Consider the following 22,299-nt stretch of genomic DNA (forward strand, 5'->3'; position numbering starts at 1 on the left):
CACTGGGTAAGACCTTCTGTCCTGCAAAAACATAATTTCTACCCGTCTCTAAACCGGGTTATTATTGAGTCTCTCAAATGCCCATCCAGACTGGACAAGTTCCCTGCAATATGTCTGTCTGTGTGTTTGTTTGGACAGGCTCAGCATGACAGGACAAGGCGGGAAGTCCAGGACAGTGCCAGGAACTCCATGTTGTCTGATTCAGCACTCTTTATGCCTGACTTTACCTGTTTGTCTTCCTTGCCCGCTGATGGTGCCAAGATGACTCCCAAAAAATTTACCATAAGGCCCTTTGTCTTTTCACAATGTAATTCTCTGCATACACTTCATAGCTGCCATGATTACTCAGCAGGGAGTTCAAGAAAAGACACATGCTTGCTGCCACTATCACTGTTCAAAAAACAAGATAATGGAGTTAAAGATAAAGAACATCTGACCTGGGATTGGGTATGAGAAGAAAGGTCAGTGTGGACAAGTCTTCTTAAACAATGTACATGTCTGCTGTAATTTACACAAGAAAAGAAACCAGCTTGAGTAATTATGGTAGCAAAATCTAATATTATATCCAGATACTGTGTTAAAAACTAACGCAAAGGTCACATGAGCGACGTACATGACTAAATCTTGACATATTATATTTATCTAGAAATGATAACAAAAGTTGGCAACACATGTTCTTTGGGCTATTTTCTTCCTGTGTACGTGTTAAGTGAAGACAAATCTAAATTTATATTTTATCTGTCAAATCCAAATGCCACAATTGTTATGAACTCTTTATATCTACGTTTTACTAAATTGGACTACATCTGCAAAACAACTTCTAGTCCACTGGAAATATCCTGTTCTCAATTCTATTATTTTCTCAGTCAAAAATTCTTCATTTAAGGATTTTTATTAGAATGTAAAACAAGTCAAAATAAGATTTTGACTTGTTTAAAATAAGATTCAGACTTCAATACCACTTCACAATCCCAACTACAATTTAGTATATATCACTGACAAACAATACTAAATATTAAAAAACTCCAGTATCTCTTAGACAGGCATTATGGATGGTTTTGTGCTGGGAACTACTAATTTAACCTTCCGTTGAGATGTTTCCCCTCTATATTATTCTTAGAAACTTGATTAATTCCATGAGACGATCCTACATCACTCCTTGCAAGGTCATGTTGAGATGTTATTGTGAGCCTTTTCTAAAGACACACAAACAAACAAACAAACAAGTATTTATTGGCTAAAGATCTGAAACCCTCAGAGAAACTGATCCTGAACTCACAAATGTCTATGTGGATTACTTACGAAACCGTTTAACCAGAAAAAAAAAAGAAAAAAAAAAGCCAAATTTATGGTGTCAAGTACGTCAAGTAAGACCAGCATGTGATATTTCAGCTCCCTTGTAACTTTTCACAGAGATAATCAACATGTCAGCTGAAGTCACAAGTTTCTAGCCCATTATTCATGTGACATGGAACTTACAGTAAACCATGTAAACAAATTTAGTGGAACTTAACTCGAGATGCTAAATAACTTAAAACAGAGACTGAATCATAATTCTGAGAAGCATTTTTAAAAACCATTAATCATTTAATCAATGGTATATGCGGCAGTGCACCAGAAGCCACTTCCTCCAGCTCCACTCACCTCTAATCTGATAGAAAGGATTCAATGATTGTGACGGTGAACTTGAGAAATTCAAATTTACTGAGAAGCAATGAATAATCAGTGACCTTTTAGCACTGTGTGAGTGAGTGTTTAATAGTTAACAAAGTATCCCAGGATCAAAGTTAAATTCGGACTCAGCTGTGATACTTGTATGAGCAAGCCTGTCTGTTCCTCATTCTCTACATCACTTCCTGTCCTCTCTTCCTTGATTATGGTCACTGCAATATTACCATAAAACGACACCGGCCTAAAACATGTAAAAATATGAACTCGAAATAGGCTGAAAAGGAAAACTGATCATGTTGTAAATGCTTTACATCATGAAAAAGTTATCACCGAGTTGAAAACGGGAACAAACTCTAGAAATAAGATGAAGTTGTGATCTCACCATTGAAGAAGCTCTTGACCTTCAGGTATCCAACGCTGAGTCGAAGCACTGACAGTTTGTCCAGCCGTGCACGGACATCTTCTGAGAAGGGTAGAAGGCTGGTCAGCTTATCCAATTCGCTGTTCAACCGGTCTCTGTGCCGCTTGGAGGGGTTGGATTTCACACCATCGGGTGGTGGTGGTTTGGGTCTGGAAGAAGAGAAGAGAAGAGCATTGATGAAAATAAATTGGTGTTAGACTGCTTGTTATGACCTGTGACGCCACTTTGGACAGCTATAATGCTTGCAAAGTCTTGTGGCGTCTAGTTATTTATTATTACTATTATTATTACTGAATGGTGACCTTAATGGAAAACGCCCACAAGGAAGAATTCAAGAAGATATATTATAAAGAATGAGTGTCTGGGATTAATACAGAAAGGATAAAAACAATTCAGAATTGGCTTATCATTTGCGTTGGTACAAAACAACCTATAAATTTGTATAAATAGAGGTTTGCCGCATTCTCTAGAGCTTGAAGAAAGTGTGATATGTGAACATTTCCTAGATATTCAACCTCTGTATTTTAGTTGATACTGAAGTAAAATAACGATGCAAGTTTTTTTGCATTATTTCGGTACCTGAACAGTTAAGGATGCACAATATTATCGGAGCGCTATTGGAATCGGCTGATTTGAACTAATTTATGCTGATATGCTTTGCCGACAAGTAACTCACATGTGCTCTGGTTGAGCTAGCGCTAAGATCACGTCATGGTGATAACATTCACCGTTTTGGTTCGCATTTAATTTGAGAATTTATGTAAAGAATGACGCATTCCGTGCAGAGAGCTGCACGGGTCCGATTTTGTAAATCCGCACCCGCCCATACCCGCAATGCTTAAAACCGCATCCGACCCGTTTTCCGACAGCAGCACTAATTAAAATCCGCACCCGACCCGCTTAAAATAGAACCGACACCCGACCCGCACCCGAAATCAAATCAGTTAAGCCAATCACATTAGACACACTTTTTTCGAATTTTATTGCCAGGTCATACAGAAGTTATTTATGGAAAACTCTTTTTAAAAGATGTTAGTTTTTTATGCATTTTATCTTAATTTTGATCAATGTTTTATCAATCAATTGCCCGTATTTAATAAATAAGAAGCAAATATATAGCATACAATGTAATAACCTTAGTGTAATTGACAGAATTACTAAAAAATATTTTGCTACCTAAAAGTTACCTAAAATATTTTTGTGTCACGCATGCATCCATGTCTATTTCCCTCATATTAAATATAAAACGCATGTGGACTGATATTTTTCCAATGTCTGGACTCCTTTATTAATGGAGTATATAAACAGACGTTTCAATATATTGGTATTAAATGCATTTTCTGAGAATTTATATTTCACGTTTTTAATGCAAATGTAGAAATGCGTGCTCTTTGGTCCATCAGTGCTTGAGTCACTGATCACATTAGAATAAAATATCTCATTATAAAATACAAAATTGACTGATTTATGAATGTATATGCATAGTTCTCATCAGTCGGAAATACAGATAAACGCTTTCATTTGTTTTATTTTGGATCCTGAAAGAAAACAGAACAACAAAAGAGCGAATCATACCACCGACTGAGGTTGTGCTTCAAGTCGAACGCACCCAATTTTAAATTGTTCACAGCTGAGCATCGCGAGAGGCGGATCTGCGCCAGAGCGCACATGTGAATGAGCTGCACAAAGTCATTTTCAGATGCAATAAAAAAACAACAACCCTGGATAGCCTAGATTAGGCCCATATTCACAAATGTGTTAGCTATGGAATGAAATATCTGATATTCCGATTGTCAAATACATGCAAGTGGAAGTGTATTGTTGTTTAAACACCTTTATAACGATCGCTTTAGTTGAGCTGTATGCGCGATATAATTTTATGACACAAATTTTGAAATAGGCTTAAATCAAACACATTTTAATTAAGATTATATATATATATATATATATATATATATATATATATATATATATATATATATATATATATATATATATATATATATATATATAAAAACGGAAAACAAAAACAACGAAAAAAAAAAAAAAAGCTGGCTGATCTTTTACACTCATTTTTTTAAAGTGGAACGTAGGCCTACTTTTACGTTTGCACGTGACTGTTTTGAACCCATGTTTAGACCCGTGTTTCCCCTGTGTCCGACCTGACCCGCACCCGTATCCGACACAGTTGGATATTTTTCACCCGTTTCAGCCAAATTTGCGGGTCACCCGTCCCCGTGCAGGACTCTAATTCCATGTGCCATACAGTGATCATACAAGTGCCTGCAGTGGCAACAACAGGCTTTCCCGGGTCTTAATGCCCATTCCGTAAGATTTTTTTCCCCCTATTTATTATTTAGTGAGTGCTGTTGGCCTACTTGTAATAAAATAAAAAGTAAAATACTTTAAGTAACATTAAGATACCTGTGTTTCTGAATAAATAAAGAAGTAATTGATGTCATAAAATCACACGTCTGTTTTGATTTTAAGGTCAGAAGCTATGGCTTACATGAATAAAAATTGACAGTTGTAAATGAAATAATTTGAATATTTTATTTACAACATTACAACTTACAAGTTTAAACAGCCAAACATTTCCATACTCAGAATTTAGAAAAAGTATAATCAGCAAAATACTGACATCAGCGCCTTTCGTACATTTCAAAAGGCAAAAAAAAAAGTATTTTTCTGTTTGGAAAAACAAAAACCAGATGCACTGAATTAAGATGTTGTTTTACGTTTACATTTATTGCGAATGCTGAGAAAACAAAGCAGACTAAATAACAATGACAATATCAATTCATGGTATGCGATGCTTGGAAGATACAGAGTTTAGATTTATATGGTCTGAAATGAATTATTGAAACCTTAAGACGGCTTTTCTCCTGCATGCCTGAAGGATTACATAGATGTCTCAAAACTCTTTGCTAATCAAAGCTCAGTTTATCATCAATGTGGACTGCTTGCACAGAGCTAAAGTCACTCTAATATTAATATGAACTTATAAAATAGCACTGCAACATGCGGTCTTCCAAGAAAACCTTTAAAACATAAGAGCAGATTTTAGGGTTCATGTTGATGCTCACTAAGAGTTTAAAGTGCCAAATCAAAAATATAAAAACAGAGTTTAATGTTTAAGTACTAAAACAACTGTCCACCCTCTGACATAAAACCCATTATCTAAGCTTGAGGACTCTTACTGGAATCATGGCCATCAAAACTATGACTGTAACTCAACCTCGTACAGCCTTTTCATTGCCTGCCAGCCCAGAAGCCTAAGAGCGGTAACTCTAGCCATCCGAGCCGGACCCTAATTATGTTTTCCCAGAAATAAAGTAAAACTAACCTCCGAAAAAAGAGCCTGTAGGGACACAAGAGCATGTTCAGCCCCTTCCTTTCCCTTCAGCCCTGAACTCCACATCTCTAGAATGACACGATGGGGCTCTTCAATGCTGGTGCCACGTTGATTCACCTACTTTTTCATTTCTCAGGAGCTAGATATGTCACAATTTACAGTCAAAACTAACTCAAATGCTTTCAAAATTAAACTTCATCCTTCATCCTTTTAGGTGTGCCTTGCTACTTTTGGATCTACAAATGGCTATTTTTTAGTGCCTGGCCCTGGACTAACTGAGCAAACCATTAATCGTGCGGAATTCATGCTAATGTCAATTCACAAGTTCACCCTTACATCTAATCTGATAGCAAATAGTAAGCATATTTTGGCATGCTGTCCTGGGGGAGGGCTCAGAGGTCATAATATAGCCCAAACCCAGAGAACTCCCCCTATCCCTAATATGGGATGAAAATAGATAAGGAGTGAAAAGTTGGGGGTGGAGGAGGGATGCCGGAAACTGTCGTAGGACAGAGACAATTAGGCCGCATATATATATATATATATATATATATATATATAGACACACACACACACATGTATTGTGCTAGTTAGGATGGTAAGCTAAACGAGTTACATCTAGTTGGTTAATTATCTGATCATGCTCCTCCCGAACCTTGTTAATTAAATAATTTAAATTCGTCTATATTACTATTCTCTTGTAAATACATTTATGTTTACTCTTTGCCACATTACAAAATATGTTTAAATGTATTTTGTCAATATGAATCTATAAAATCATTTATTTGGAGTGTTTCGGTTTTAATTTCCCTGTCAATTTTGCTGTATGTTACATCATATCCATAAAATTCACACAGACTATTGCAACTTAAAATTCAATATAAAAGCCATTTAAATTGAATAATAACATATACAGTATAGTAGAATATTTTTGATAAACATGGATATTTATGTACAAAACAAATGTACAATAAATAAATAAATGTGTAAATTTGCCTTGAAAATCCCATAAATTATCTAAATTATCGGATGTTTATCGGCAAATTTTCCCTCAATTAACAACCAGCAGCATATCGGCTATATAAGGAAAAAGGCTGATATAACAAATCGATGGTTTATTAATTAACTGCGTGAAGGCACTGAGCTGTATAATGTCTGTTGCATAATCCTAGAACTGCTGTCAGCACTTTAATGCCAATCAAATAACAAAAGACAAACGATCGCACACTATTCTTGACCAAATACCTTTTGTAACTTTCAGAAGTGTAGCAGAACTCATCTGAATGATGACCAAAACTTTACTGATGTTTTATTAAGTTTATTGCGTCCTTTTTCACTCCAAATAAATAAATAAATAAATAATCACCATAAGAGCTAAATAAAAAAGTGCACATTAAACTCTCTTTCTCAGCTGCATTATCATCAAAATACAGTGAATTACACAAAACACCTAATACAACTAATAGTAAACAAATATATTCAGATCTCAGATCTCATCTTTTTGGGGGGTGCTTATTAAACTGACAAGTCCCGCCTAAAGTAAAGGAGATCTCACACAAATGTTAAACTTACAAAAAAAAAATATTAAAATATATACGAAGATTAATCATAATAAAGCATGTTACAATAAAGATGAATATGTATTTAATTTATACAGTGAAGTTATTTTACAATTTTTTACTTTATTTCTGTACCTGAAAACTGTTAAACCTAACTAAAAACAGTTTATTTAATATGCATCTTCGTTCGGTTGTATTTATATACTGTAGGCCTGCTGAATGTTAAATGGATCAAATCAATGTTCATCAGAAATTATTTAACAATGTAGCAATAAAACTGCTTGTACAATTTATTGCAGGTGTTTTTGATCTTTGCTAATTTAAAACACGATCAAAATACTATCTATTTTGATGCCAAAATTTTAAATAAGAGAGGAAGTGACAAGTATCGGTATCGATACTTATCATACTTATCGCCAGTAAGTGTTTGTTAAAATCGGTATCAGTATAGGCCCCAAAAAATCCTATCGGTGCATCCCTCAGAAATAAAGTAAAAGAATAAGCAAAATATTTTTTTATAAACACTGATTTTGAAATGCAAGACAAAACTAAATAAATAAAACAAATAATAATGATAAAATTTTTACATTTGTCTTGTACTCAAATATAGGGCTGTGACGGTGGCTGATTTTTATCACCGCGGTAGTCATGTACCAACAACTGCCGGTGGCGCGGTGTTTGAAAAAAAATAAAATAATTATATATATGTATATATATATATATATATGTGTGTGTGTGTGTGTGTGTCAAAATTTGCTCGTTAACCAAGGCGATAATTTTTTTCCAGTTTAACGTATTCAAATTATTTTATGTAGGGGCGGGGATGGCCACCCACTCACAACTGCTGCTTCTGTCACTTTTTCTCATGACAAGAAGTGAATTTATTCAGTCGCAGACTCGCAGAATGACTGAACAGGAAACGTGTCAGACACCCGTTCCACTTCACTTTATTATCAGGTGCAAGTTAAGCGAGCGCGGACGGTCCTGTGCTCAAAGGCGGTGCACGCTTCCTTTGTGCGTATCCTTTCATATCAAACTGCGAAATAAACTTTATGCAGTGTCGTGGTCAGTTAATTCATGGAATTACCAAACAAGGTGATTAAAGCTGACTTAAACTGTGCATGCATGTAATATATTTTATATATATTATATACAGGATATATTTATATGCACGTCTAGAAATCAGCCCAGCACTGTATCACTCATCTAACACATCCTATTTAACTTGTCAGTTCGTGTTTATTTGAGCACTTCTGTCAGTGAACGCTGCCTGCAAAACACTAAAATAAATATCAAAGAAATAATGCTTATTTAGGCTACAAGAAAGTAGCCTAAATAAGAAAGCTAAATACGCCCTGTCTAACGGACGCGAGCGACGCAGCGCGACAAAATACTCATTATAATCAGTGATGCTACACTGGATGCAGCACAACACGACATGATAAATCCCCCGTCTGGTCTGTGAGGTAGGCTACTGACACAGAGTTCAAATGTCCTGTATAGACACTAGACAGACTAAACCTGTTGCAACGCGGTTATTGCGTCTGGTTTATTTTTCCACCACCAAGCAAGCTCAGTAGCTAACTCCTCATCTGTCCGCGCTCTCTTTGAAATGGGAATCGTTGCCATATTTCTTGTTACCATCTTTTATTTATCGCCGTCTCGTTTGTATTTGGCCAGTTTGGAGAAAGCCTCACCAAACCTGACCAGCCAGCGTTTGCGATCACGAGAACTTGTGCAAACGCTGATGGGTGACATGAATGCAGATGACTCCAGATCGGTGATGTGGTATTTGCTTTCCCAACAAGATCCATCGCCCCCAACACTAAATTAATTTGCTGAATGTATAAACTGTATTTTCCTGCGCTCAAATCTGCCAATATAAAGGAAACACTGTGTTTGAGGTAATTTGCTAATTACCATAGACTTAGAATTTGCAACTATTACAGTTATTTCACTTATATACAAAACTTTGTATTATGTTTGTGACGTCACGTGCACTACCGCCGGTGTCACGGCAACCGTCACAGCCCTACTCAAATATACATTTTTTTATTTTTTTTTTATCTAAAACATAGAAAAATATATTTCTTCTAAAACAAAGCAAACAGTATTAAATTTTGCCATCGGGCCACTTATAACATCTTTAATGCAATTAAATATATTCTTGAGGCCAGATTTAAATATTTTAACAAAATGAAAACCACACTGAGGCAATAAAGCAAAGTCACAGAGGTCTTTGTGGGTCGGTCATGATGGTCAAATAATCTTTTAAATCTCTGCCTCATAACGTAGCTACACTAGCAGTACTAACAGACCAACTAACCGTTACTTCCTACCGAAACCTTTTAATTGTTTTCAGCTCCACAATGTTTGCAATTACCAACATGGTGGCTTTGTTCTATTGTCCATGATTATTTGTTTGGAAAGCCCTATCGCGGGAAACAGAGCTTCAACATTCTTCCTGAGTTACATCTGACCCAGTGATTGGAGTTCTGATCATGTGGACCATGTGGACCAAAGGATTTTTTGAACTGAAGACATCACTACAGAGGGAACATCTGAAATCTCTCATTCTTTCTTCTATCCTCTAGTGTACAAGTGTTTCGGGCCAATCACATGACATCATGACTGTTTTCCTCTTGCAGGTCCCAACATGCAACAGGGTTTCTCATGCTGCCTGGAATACTCAGAGGACCATCTGAAGACTCATCTCTTTGTTCTCACTGTGTCGTGGTCTTTAAATGCACATTTCTCAGTTATTTCACTCTCCCTTTGCTTACATACAACATATTTTTTCTTCTTCTCTCTCTCTCTTTCCTTTTAAATTTGGCACTAGTCCCGAAAAAGTCAACCACTGGAAATACAGTTTCAAAACGTATGCAGTCACTGTTGCACAACAGCTTTTTTTTTTTCATCTGCATGCGCTGCATTGCTCGATGGGTTTACTGAGGACACTGAGAAAAGCACAATCTGAAGGCATTTGGCAATCTATCTTGAGAAAAAAATCTACAATCCCATGGTGCATTCCTGCATGTAAAAGAAATAAATATATATATATATATATATTTATTTATTTATTTTTTATTAAAAAGTTAAAAGTTGTTAAAAGTCAAGCATGTCCAAACTTTTGATGGTAGTGTTTTACCACAGTTGTGGCCATGTTGTTACCAAACAACATGGAAACATGAAAACAGTTCTGCGATCAGAAAGGAAAGGGCGAATTCAGCCAACAGCGGTTGTTTTCCACCCGATAACCTCAGCTGAAGCACAACCACATCTGGTTTGGATCAAAAACCCAAGTTGCGGAAAAACCGAACAGAACTAAAATTGGCTCCAATGGCAAGCATTCAATGCATCACACTGCCCCAGCCACTGCAACCCAGGAGGTCAGTTAGGGCTACAAGATATATTAATTATTTATAATATGTGACCCTGGACCACAAAACCAGTCTTAAGTTGCTGGGGTATATTTTTAGCAATTGCCAAAAATATATTGTATGGGTCAAACTTATCGATTTTTTCTTTTATGTCAAGAATCATTAGGATATTAAGTAAAGATCTCGTTCCATGAAGATATTTTGTATCAAAACTTAATTTTTGATTAGTAATATGCATTGCTAAGAATTCATTTGGACAACTTCAAAGGTGAGTTTCTCAATATTTTGATTTTTTTTGCACCTTCAGATTCCAGATTTTCAAATAGTTGCATCTCGGCCAAATATTATCAGATCCTAATAAACCATGCATCAATGGAAAGCTTAGTTATTCAGTATTATTATTCAGATGTATAAAATGGTGATTATGTATTTAAAAAAATTGACTTAAGACATATTTTGACACTACTGTACATTTCTTTAAGATTGTGTCATTATTCTAGATTAAATTTTGCAAGTGGGAATGGTAATATTTTAATAGCATCTTTAATTTAAACATCAGCAGATTATAAATATATTAAAACAGTAAACAGTTATTTATATTTGTAAAAAAAAAAAACTAAATATATATATATATATATATATATATATATATATATATATATATATATATATATATATATTCATAGCTATACCACCTGGTCCTAAGTTACCATACTGTTACCATATTTAAGTCACTGCTGCAAACTTTATCTGACTTGAGTGGAGACACATCAGCATCATTACCGAGTGTCTCCTTTCCTCATACCTTCCTCAAGACAACACTTGTGGGTATTTGACGCACAAGCTGAAACTCTGGTCTGTGAAGGAGTTACGCTCTGCACTGGTGCTGGCCCAAATATCTTTCTAGGGAAGTCGGGACATCTAGGGAAGTCGTGGCCTGGTGGTTAGAGAATCGGACTACCAATCGAAGGGTTGTGGGTTCGAGTCCCGGGCCGGCAGGAATTGTGGGTGGGGGGAGTGCATGTACCGTTCTCTCACCACCTTCAATACCATGACTTTGGTGCCCTTGAGCAAGGCATCGAACCCCCAACTGCTCCCCGGGCGCCGCAGCATAAATGGCTGCCCACTGCTCTGGGTGTGTGCTCACAGTGTGTGTGTGTGTGTGTGTGTTCACTGCTCTGTGTGTGTGCACTTCGGATGGGTTAAATGCAGAGCACAAATTCTGAGTATGGGTCACCATACTTGGCTGAATGTCACTTCACTTCACTTCACTTCACACATCTTTCAGCACACATCAAAGCCCAGTATCGACGTACCCAGCTCCTGCGCCAGAAATGCCCCTCTCAAAGTCACAGTGCAGTAAACATGCCTATACTAAGGAGCTTCAGAGTGCAAACTGCCTTACATCATAATTGGATGTGATCAATAAACCAACCAGTTGATCTTCATTCACTCAAATCTGTATATAAATAATGATCTAGTTTGTAGATAGTTGAATTACAGCTAATAACACTTTATTGACATTTTCCAATATGGTTGTGCTCAAATGAAACAGTTAAGGTCAATTAAAACTCACCTTAAATGGGATTATTCACCCAAAAAATTGACATTCAGTCAACGTTTACTCATCAGTCTTTCTTCTGTTAAACACAAAATATGTTTCTTGCCTTACAATAGAAGTCAATAAGCAGATGTCAGTACATACTGCATTACTTTCCCAAACAATTTCAATGCCTTGCTGACTTTCTCAACCCACAGTGAGATGCTGAAAACTTCCAGCTGAAGTTCCAACTGCAAGTCTTCAGCAGAAGGGTGAGGTTAGCCAGTTCATTACTTGCGTAATGTTTTTGCCTTTCAAAGGTTTGAGGTCATGATTTTTGTCTTCAAGAAATTGATCTCATTCAACAAGGCAGCATTACTTTCCCTAACAATTTCAAAGTTATGCTGACTTTCTCAACCCGCCGTTCAGATGCTGAAAACTTCCAGTTGAAGTTCCAACTGTTTTCAACAGAAGGGTGAGGTTAGACGGTTCATTGCTTGCGCCCATGTTTTTGTTTTCACATAGATTAGAAGTGAGGAAATCTTGACAAGGTTCTTTAGAGAGAGGGAGAAAGAGAGAGAAAGAGAGGATCTACTGTTATACAGCATTCCAACTTCCAGCTACGCCAGTGTGAAGCCAGGAGTCTGGTTACACTCCCTCTCAATGCCCTCTTTGTGTCAGTCGCAGTCTTGGCCTTGCCACCCTACTGGCTTGTTTAGATGTCTATCAGCACGCTAATACACACACTGCAGTTCAACTCCAGTAAGTAGCTATTCTAAAGTGTGGACATACCGTGCAAAGGTCACCCATCTCCTGCGCCAATGACGACCGTGACATACATGAACCTGGTGGGTGGGCCCGACAGGGCAGTCAACAGGTATGGAGCTCTGCCCCACTGCACTCATATGAGAGTGTTTGCAGGCGATATACACATCAAATTATCACACAAATCTCTCCCGTCCACTGATATAAGTAATATATCAATTATAAATTCAATAAGTGATACATCTGAAATGTAAATTAGCTAATGCTATATTTTTTATGTACAATGCATATCTCACTTTTTAATTTTAGTGAATTTTTAGTAAAAACAAATGTGTAAAACAAGTGCTCATTTTAATGTAAGCAATTTTGCATAAATCTTATTTGCGGTCAATAAATGGTATTATATATAGTGATACTGACTGATTTTCTTTTTTAAACGAAATATCCCAAAAAAGTATACATATAAAATATTTTTGTTTGCATGTACGAAAACTGAAATGCAGCTTTTTTTAAAAATGTATTTTAACAACAACAACAATTATTATTATTTATATTTGTTAGCATAAATTGTAGCATTATGGATATTTCAGTAATAAAAAGTATAAATAAATAAAACAAAAATATTATTATATTACTAAAAATATCACTTATTGTGAAATATAAATGGAAATGCATTTTTGGATGTTTGTTTCAATTATGCTTAGATTATCAGATCATGCTTATTAATCTAACTCTTATTTTACAAAGCCATTAAATTGGCCAGTTGCCACCTTCCTGTCTAAATATTGTCATTGGCCATCACTAAATGATAATATTTATTATTATTATGAATATGCTTGATTTGACTCGTTAGTAATGTTTACACTACCTGACAAACTGCTTTTATGGTATATACTTAATATGAAACTTGGCTTTGTAAGCATCCCGACAATTGTGATCCATTATTTTTGCATTCAATATGTGTAGACTGAAGACTGTCAATGTAAAGTGAGCAATCTCTAGATAAAGAAAAGTAAAGTTATTGTTCTAGAATTGACACAAATCCATGTTTCAGTGCAACAGAAGTCATGCACAGGACTAAATCAGATGCAATAAGCATTTTTCTGCCCCCATAAAGTTATTCTCCAAGACAATTACACTATTTTCCGGGACCAAACGATCTGCAAAATCACGAAAGTAGATAATCAGCAAGCTCCTACAACAACTCAAAGGCGTGCTTTGGTTTTTCAGCCAGTTCCACCACAGTTGCGTAAGAGTTTGCGTGACTTAAAAATATGTTAATTTGAGGAGGGGGGAGCGAGAGAGAGAGAGAAAAAGGAAAAAAGTAAGAAAAAAAAATCCCTGTGTTCTCATGATGTGAAAAAAAGACTATATCAGATTACAATAACATACTCCCCCCGGCTCACCCCGCCCTCGTGTAAGCATCGCGTGCGAGCGCAGCCGACTTTATGATTAATACAAGAGTACTATTTCCATGCCAGACCCAGAACTACACACACCAAGCCAGAATCTTAAGGTGTCCCGACACATACAGAACTGGTTCAAATCCAGATCGTCTTTTGTTTGTGATACAACAAACACACTGTTTTCATCATTATTCAACAACAATTGTTTCCAGCTATCAGACTTTTCGCAATAATTGTCACTTTTGCTCTGTTCTGTGACTCAAATGTCTTCAGTTCGATTCAAAGTGACAGAAAACAATTCGCTGTTGACTTTAATACCACACTGGTTTTGGCAAAAAAAAAAAAACATAAGTTTAACATTTTATTTTTGTTCGTTTTTTTAACAGTAAATGGAACTGTCCCGAGACTCATACGAGATTCATAGAGATCGCCTCAGGGAGTTATTTTGCAGACCAAAACAATAGTTAATAAGCTTTATTATGTGTGTGTATGTGATGTATGCGTAATACATATATCTATTTTAATATATATAATTATAATATATATATATATATATATATATATAATTATAATATATATATATATATATGTGTGTGTGTGTGTGTAGCGTATCATACAGCCTTTTCTGTATGAAAAGTACGCAATTCTAATTTTTTATTATATGCATAAGCAACCTAGTCAACTTCAAACACAGTTTAGAACGTTCTATACAGCAAATGAAACACTGAATGGAAAGCGCTCCATTCCATTGTCAGAATTTTACAGTGAAACTTACATAGCCGTTTGAAATCTTGTTACATTGTATAAATAACCTTGACGCGCCAGACGCGAGCGCGGTTTGAACTTGAACGTGAGAGTTCCCACAAAAACTTACATTTTCTGAACGGGCTTCTTCCGTTTCTTGACCGCATATATACCGATACCCCCCGACATGGCTGTCTGGTGTCTCTGAGAAGTGTTCAAAATATGACTAGCATGTACAATCTCGTTTCCTTTAGATGTCGATGAAAGTGTGAGTTATCCAGATAAATCCTCTCACATGTACACAAACAAGAGGCTAATATATCCAGTTCAGATTTAATTCCTGTCGGCGTCGGTTCTTTAGACCGACAGCAGCTTAAAATGAGGGCAGAAAGTTTCCGAAAGTTTTCATCCTCTACGGCGAATGGCAATGGCGTGAGCTGAACAAATTTTCCTTCTTCCTTTTTTTTTTCTCGAACTGTCATTCTCTAATGGCTCCGAAAAGCACTTGCAGGCAGCGGACTGGCTGTGAGTTCTGAGGTGTCGACCAATCAGGAGCGCGAGAACGCTAGGCAGGTACACTGGACGCTTTGCTATTGGTTCGAAAAGTTTTCAGGAAATCATAAACACAGGAGCACTCTTAAGGTGGACTAGAGAAAATACAAGCAGCGTTTCGTTGCACCCTCACTCGGTAGCACTTTGGTACACTTTCAGAGTTGTTTAGTCTGTAAAAGTTGTTAATATTATTTTAAATACATTTATTTCAGATTATCATTAAAAATGTTTTTAAACTCGCATCAGGGTGGTGATGCGTATTATAAAGTACAAAATCCAGACAAAAAACAAAACAAAATAATTTAGTGGAGTATTAATAGCATAATTACTGGTCATTTAATGTAATCACATAAAAAGTTATGACTTATTGCTTTTGATATGTATATCCATAGTTATTGTAGTTACTGTTACCGTTGTTATAGGCCTATAAGTGTTTGCACAATTAAGCCATGCCTAAAATATCTGAATGACATAACATTACATAACAAAATATCAAAACAAATGGCATTTTTTAAAGACGGTACAAGAGTACCTTTCAAGCAAAACATTTAAAAAAAACAAGTTTGTTTATAGTATGTTAATGATGATGAAACTATAGATATATTGTTCAAAGTGACACTTTCTGGTTGTGTAATGCTCTGGGTGACATTCATAGCTAATGTGATGAACTACACCTGTGTGAACTTGAGGTGAGCAGACTTCATACATCCCCTAAAATCACCTTGGGAACAGCTGATTACAAGTAATAGCAAAAATGGCTCGAGGAGTGACGTTAATTCTGGGAAAACTCTAGCAGGATTTTTTCACAAATTTTATTATGTAGCATAATGACATTTAAATAGTTTTTATGGAGCTCAAGAGTTCAAATTCTCTTAGGCACAATGTTTTCCCCAATGCTGAAATGGGAAGTAAATGGTAGACTATTCAGGAAGATATAAATCAGTTTTTTCACTGCGTAGGACAGGAATGACATGTGAGTGACTGTTAGAGGAAAGATTCAGTCACACAGAGACTTTCTGCAAACATTCCTCACATGGCAAGATTTTGATCCAAGTTTATGAATAGTTTACATACTGCATATGATCTTTACAAAATAGAATCAGTATTTTGGGACACATTTTAACTTTTTTGTCTTCGAGTCAGTATTTTGTATACTCAATAAAGATAAAATTATGAAAATACTCTACACAAAACAGATGATAGCAGGCCAAGATACTCTAAAAAAAAATAATTTCAGCACATATACACAACAACTACAATAATAATAAATACAGATATATAAAATGACAATACATTAAAATATTAAAATACAATAAAAAATACTAAATTTTAAAATGCATACAATTGTAGGGTTGGGATAAGGGATAGGGCTGTAAACCACTTATACCAACGCGTTTGTGTGTGTGTGTGTCTGTGTGTGTTTTGTGGACGTGACAGTAATGGTGTCTTTGGTCACGCTCTACAAGTCAGGTTTCTATATCTTCACCTCAGGTATTGTCTTTTAGCCCACGGTTTATACAACAAAAAATACAGGAAATGCACACAGACACTTATCTAAACAGAAAAAAAGATTAAGTTAAATTAATAAATTGGCATATTTTCAACAATTTTAAAGTAAAACAATGCCCTTATTTCCAACAACGTAACAGCAAAACAATGTCCCTAATAAGAATCAAGGCCTGACACTTTTTGAACACGGACCAAAAATGTAAAAGGATGTACAAAGCATAAATAGGTGTTTCATTACTATTATTATTTGCTTACATTTGAGGAGAGGTGCTGTAACCTTTATAATCGATGAGAATTACGTCTGTTGAACAATTAAACGGTAAAAAATTCATTCAGTTTAAGGAGCGACCAAAACCATATCTAAAGTAGAAACCAGAAAAATCAAAGAAACCACCTAGCAACCACGTGCTAAAAACCTCTCAGAATACCACGTCAACCCATTAGCGAACGTACACACCTAGCAGTCACTTAGAACACCTTAGCAACTGCATAGCAACATGCTTAAATCCTCGTAGAACATATAGCAACCTTATAGAAACACATTAGCAAACATCTCCTCCTAGAAACCACCTAGAACTCCTTAACAACCTAATAGCAAGGTGCTAAAAACCCCTCAGAAGACCACAACAATACGTTAACAAACTTACATACCTAGCAACCACCTAGAACTCCTTAACAACCTCATAGCAAGGTGCTAAAAACTTATCAGAAGACCACAACAACATGTTAACAAACTTACACACCTAGCAATCACCTAAACCACCAAAACAACCACATAGCAATATGCTAAAAACATCCTAGTACACCATAGAAACCTCATAGCAACAAATTAGCAAGCATCCACACCTACATTAAAACCACCTACAACTCCTTAGCAAGCATATGCTAAACACCTCTCAGAATATCATGATAACAATTTAGCATCTTCCACATTTAGCAACCACCTAGAAAACATCCATACATTGAATCCGCATATCAACCACCCAAAAAACCTTAGCAACATGCTAAAAACCTCTTAGGACATTTTACCAAGGTTTTTTTTTTGCCATGTAATTTGGAATCAGAAATTGACTGCAGTCTGTAAGTAATATACCAAGCACTGTCTACACAGTAGCAAATAGCAACCATACACACCTAGAAACCACCTAGCAACATGCTAAAGTTCTCAGAACACCTTTAGCATAGTCTTAGCAATCATTACAGTGAGTTCAACATGGGCAAGCATTACTAAAATCTAGTTGTTTGTGTAAATTAATTGCCAGTGTTTTTGTAAGCTAATATGGAAATGAAATCCCAGTGTGCTGCTTTTGTGTAAATATTAATTTAGCCCCCCTTTCGATGTTTTCTCAAGAAAACAGCGGAGCAGCACGACGGCTCTTTGCCAGCATGTGTGGGAGGTTTCCAGGCATTGCTCATTAGGTTCATGTGGTCTGTGCATATTCACGCGCAATGACAAAGTGGTTTTCTGTTCCAGAAGGAGCCATATTGGACCCTCAGTACACAGTTTACTCTGCAGCGATTTGTCAGTGTGGTGTTTGAAAGTCCAGTCATGCAGTGAGAGGGAAAAAGGCTAAAATGGACCCGGGATAAATCTTACAAGGGAGTGGGTGATTTTCTGGAACCACAGACGTATTCAAATGTTCAGAAGGTAACATTTATGGCCCAAAGTTAAATAAATATAAATACAGCTTATTGAATAAATGAGCAATTTAGTAAATATGAAATACCATTTTTGGTTTCCCAAAGAACCTCTTAGTGAAAAGTTCTTAAAATAACCATTTTTCTTAGTATGGAGAACATTTTTAAAATCTAACTCTTTTTCCACTTTAAAGAACCTTTTGTGGAATTGAAAGGTTCTATGAATGTTAAAGGTTCTTCATAGGACCATCGATGGCAATTTATCAAGTTCATGGCCACCCAGTTTTGTTTATTTGATCGTTTATTAGTATGTCTTACCAAAAAACATGTCTATATTGACAAAAGAGCTTCTAACTTCAGTTACTATGAGGTCTGTTCACATTATGAATAGTAACTATTACTATATTATTGTCTACACCAACACATAATCACATTCTATTTGTATGCTGCAGTTTTACCATCTTTCACTTTAAATTCTCAAGTTCTTCAAGGTCTGGTAGATTCTGATGTCAATGTTTTTATTATTCCTCAGTTGGAAATTTTTTTTTCAGAAAGTGATTCTAACAACATGGTTCCTCTGTGCCATTATCGTCATTGTTGCGTTATTAAAATGTTATAGTTCAGGCTCGTTCACACCAAGAACGATAACTATATTAGCGTTCACACCAATGAATGATAATGTTTTGCTTATTAAGTTCACATAGCAGTTATGCCATCTGCCACTTTAAATGCTCGAGTGGATTCTGATTGTCTGTGAATGTTTTTATCATTTTACACCAAAAAAAGTTTTAAAAAATTCGAGACAAAAGGAGATATTCTTATCCCAACCATTCTTTTCCATACACATTTCATCACACATGTAAAAGATCATGCAAACACATATTTTTTAAAGGAGAACCACACTATTAAACCCCACCATATGTGCTGTCCTAAAACAAATTTCTGCCTTTACAACTGTGACAGTGTGTATATTTGACCACACTGTGAAAACATGGTGCATGTTTTCACTTTCAAACCACAGCTCCAGATTTGTCGCGAAATCTGCAGTTAGACACTGAGAGATAATTTTCACTCACAGCAAAACATTTACAAATGGCGATATGTTAGCCAGAAATTCACAACAAACAACAGGTTTATTTTATACAAGAGCAGAAGTCACAAGCAAACACAACTTTTTAGGGTCCAACTTAAAGAAACAGTGCTTAGAGTGCTGTACATATATGACAGCTTTTTTGTAAAGTACACATTTGCTTTCTAGGTCACAGTTTAAATTCGTTAATCACTTAAATGAGCGTTTTTGTGATTTATGTTCCTTAAAATGCCAAATGCCCACATTAACAAAACACACTTCTGCTGTAGATACAAGGACAATAAAGGCTTTTACCAGTGCAAAGATAAACTTTGTGGGCGATATTTGAGTTGTATAGGTCTTAGGTAAAACTTGGCAGTCTATAGAAGCGGGTAAAGAAAACTTGACGCCTAAGTTCTTTACAGGATGAAGTAGCACTTTGTAAGCAACTGTCAATCAAGCTATAGCGAGCAAAGATAAACAATGTTTTTTCAATGCTGTTTGAGGATTATCAATATAACTTTCACTTTTCATTGGTTTCATTTCAGTTTTAGTCAAATGAACGGGTCTATCTTAGGTAAAAACTAGTTTAATTTGATACACACGTTTGAGCATGCAGTGTCATGCCAAGCACTCTATGGTGAAATCGCAACAGAGCGCATGCTTCACAGATTAAGATGCTCGATAGCGCAGCTAAGTCCAATAAATCGCTCTTAGATAAACAAATGTCATCTGACACATTAAAGCAGAAAAAGGTAAGGAAAGGCAAGAGATAATTAGGGACGGGAATGAATGCAGCACTTAGTAATTTACCTCAGTAAACTGCTGAACTGTCATTACGGAAAGCAGCTAGTTTGACTAGCCTATGTATGCTAAACTTTTTTTTAAGTGAAAGAATTTTAAGTACAATTTACAAAGTATGCTAAATAGTGGTTTGGAATGTTTAGGAAGTTTACGGTACCTCAGGTATGTCTAATAATACCAGGAGAAAGCTAACCGTTATATTTATCTCATATTTGTCTGGAGCCTAAACAGCAAAGACAGGAAGCAGATAAGGAAAAATCAATTTCCTTCTTTCCAAGTTCAATTTAATGCTTTTAAAAGCCATCAAATAAATATTTACGCACTGACCAGAAGGGGCTAACAGGGTCATGCTAATTATCAAAACCTTGGACTAGCTAAATTTCTCTGATTAAGATGTGATCAAAACAGACCAAATTGAACGGCTCCATCTACTGGCAAAGCATAGAACCTACTTGTATATATCAAAAAGAAGATAATTTCAGTTTAGGTTTGACATTTAATCCTCTAGTGTGTTTATCTGTCTGTGTCTTTCGCTTCACTTCTGTTTTGTTTTTATGTGAGTGTGTACTTCAGTCTGTTTCTATGTTTTAGAGACAAAGACGGTTGACTAGACAAGCCAATGTTTTTTTCCTCTATCCTGTCAGACTTAATAGGATCACTGTATTCCAGCTGAATAAACTTTATTATGCTACAGTTTTTCTACAACCAATTTACTATTTAGGGTAAGAAGTTTGTTTACATGCGTTCAAATGCTACTATCAGTGTTCGCATTTCAGATATCAGAAATGTCTGCTGGCCTTCACAAGAACATTCAAAACTACATATTTTCAAAAACATGTTGGCTAACTACTGTAGCTCTTTAGTCAAAAAAGTCTTAAAAGCAAAACACTCAAAGATACGATGTGAAAGGGGTAAACATCCATCTGAAAGTGTTTTAGAATGTTAAAGGCCTGTTCACACCAAGGACGATAACTATAAACGATAAAGATAAAGATAAAAAGCATTCTCAATATTAAAGAAAAGCAGAGTCCACACCAAGGCTGTAACATTAAAGGCAAACAGAAACGACATCGTTGGAATCACTTTCAGAACTATTTTTTTCCATCTGTTGAATGATAAAAACATTTACAGCCAATCAGAATCAATCCTGCAATAATGAGCTCGCAAATTTAAAGCGGCATACGAGGGTGCGCTTGGAATAAACACAGATATTGTCCACTGGTGTGGATGCTAATGTAGTTATTTTTATAGTTATCTTTATCCTTATCGTTCTTGGTGTGAATGGGTCTTAATACACTAAATAGCATGGCGATTAAAGCCTCTATACATATCACCTCAAAACACAAGAAAAAAAATCTAGATAAACTAGAAGCATTCTGTTTAAAAAAAAACTTTACACTGAAAAATTTGAGCACTAATGTGTCTTTGTGAAGTATTGCATGACTCATGAGTTGTAGGGAGTCTAAGGGGATTTCAGCTGTTGGGAAAACACAGCTGCGAAATAGACGTGCCTCACGCTTATGATTGGTAGGGATGTCAAAATTTTCAAAAGCATTTTTAACTAGTTTTTCATTGAAATATGGGGCTGAATATTAAATTAGATTGATCAAGATGGTGCAACTCACACTCACTCGTTGAGACTCATACCAGCTGTCTTAAGTGTTTTAAGTTCCCGATGCGGGTCAGTTTGTTTCTGTAACTAATGGCAGATGTTTGAGGTTAAAATATGTCTTACAGATTGTATCCTGGTCACAATGTGTGGGAAGTACAGACAAAGTACCGGGACTTATGTAATGTGTGAACTTTAAACTATAGTCAGTGTTGTTTTCTATGGCATACTAAGACAAGCGTTGCATATTATTATTGCTCCTAATTACTGTTGTGAT

General features: G+C 35.9%; 1 protein-coding gene across 1 annotated transcript in view; it reads right to left on the reverse strand.

Annotated features, from left to right (window-relative positions):
- LOC132131911 (aryl hydrocarbon receptor-like) overlaps positions 1–15,287 on the reverse strand; it is a 58,912-nt gene extending 43,625 nt beyond the window's left edge. The window contains exons 1-2 of the mRNA XM_059544071.1: positions 14,972–15,287; positions 2,054–2,241 (exon numbers count right to left, since the gene is read on the reverse strand). Of these exons, the coding sequence (XP_059400054.1) occupies positions 2,054–2,241; positions 14,972–15,030 (247 nt within the window). The 5' untranslated portion in view covers positions 15,031–15,287. The remainder of the gene's footprint in view (positions 1–2,053; positions 2,242–14,971) is intronic.
- Between the last annotated feature and the right edge of the window lie 7,012 nt (positions 15,288–22,299).

This window comes from Carassius carassius, chromosome 48, assembly GCF_963082965.1.
Source record: "Carassius carassius chromosome 48, fCarCar2.1, whole genome shotgun sequence".
Lineage (NCBI taxonomy): Eukaryota > Metazoa > Chordata > Actinopteri > Cypriniformes > Cyprinidae > Carassius > Carassius carassius.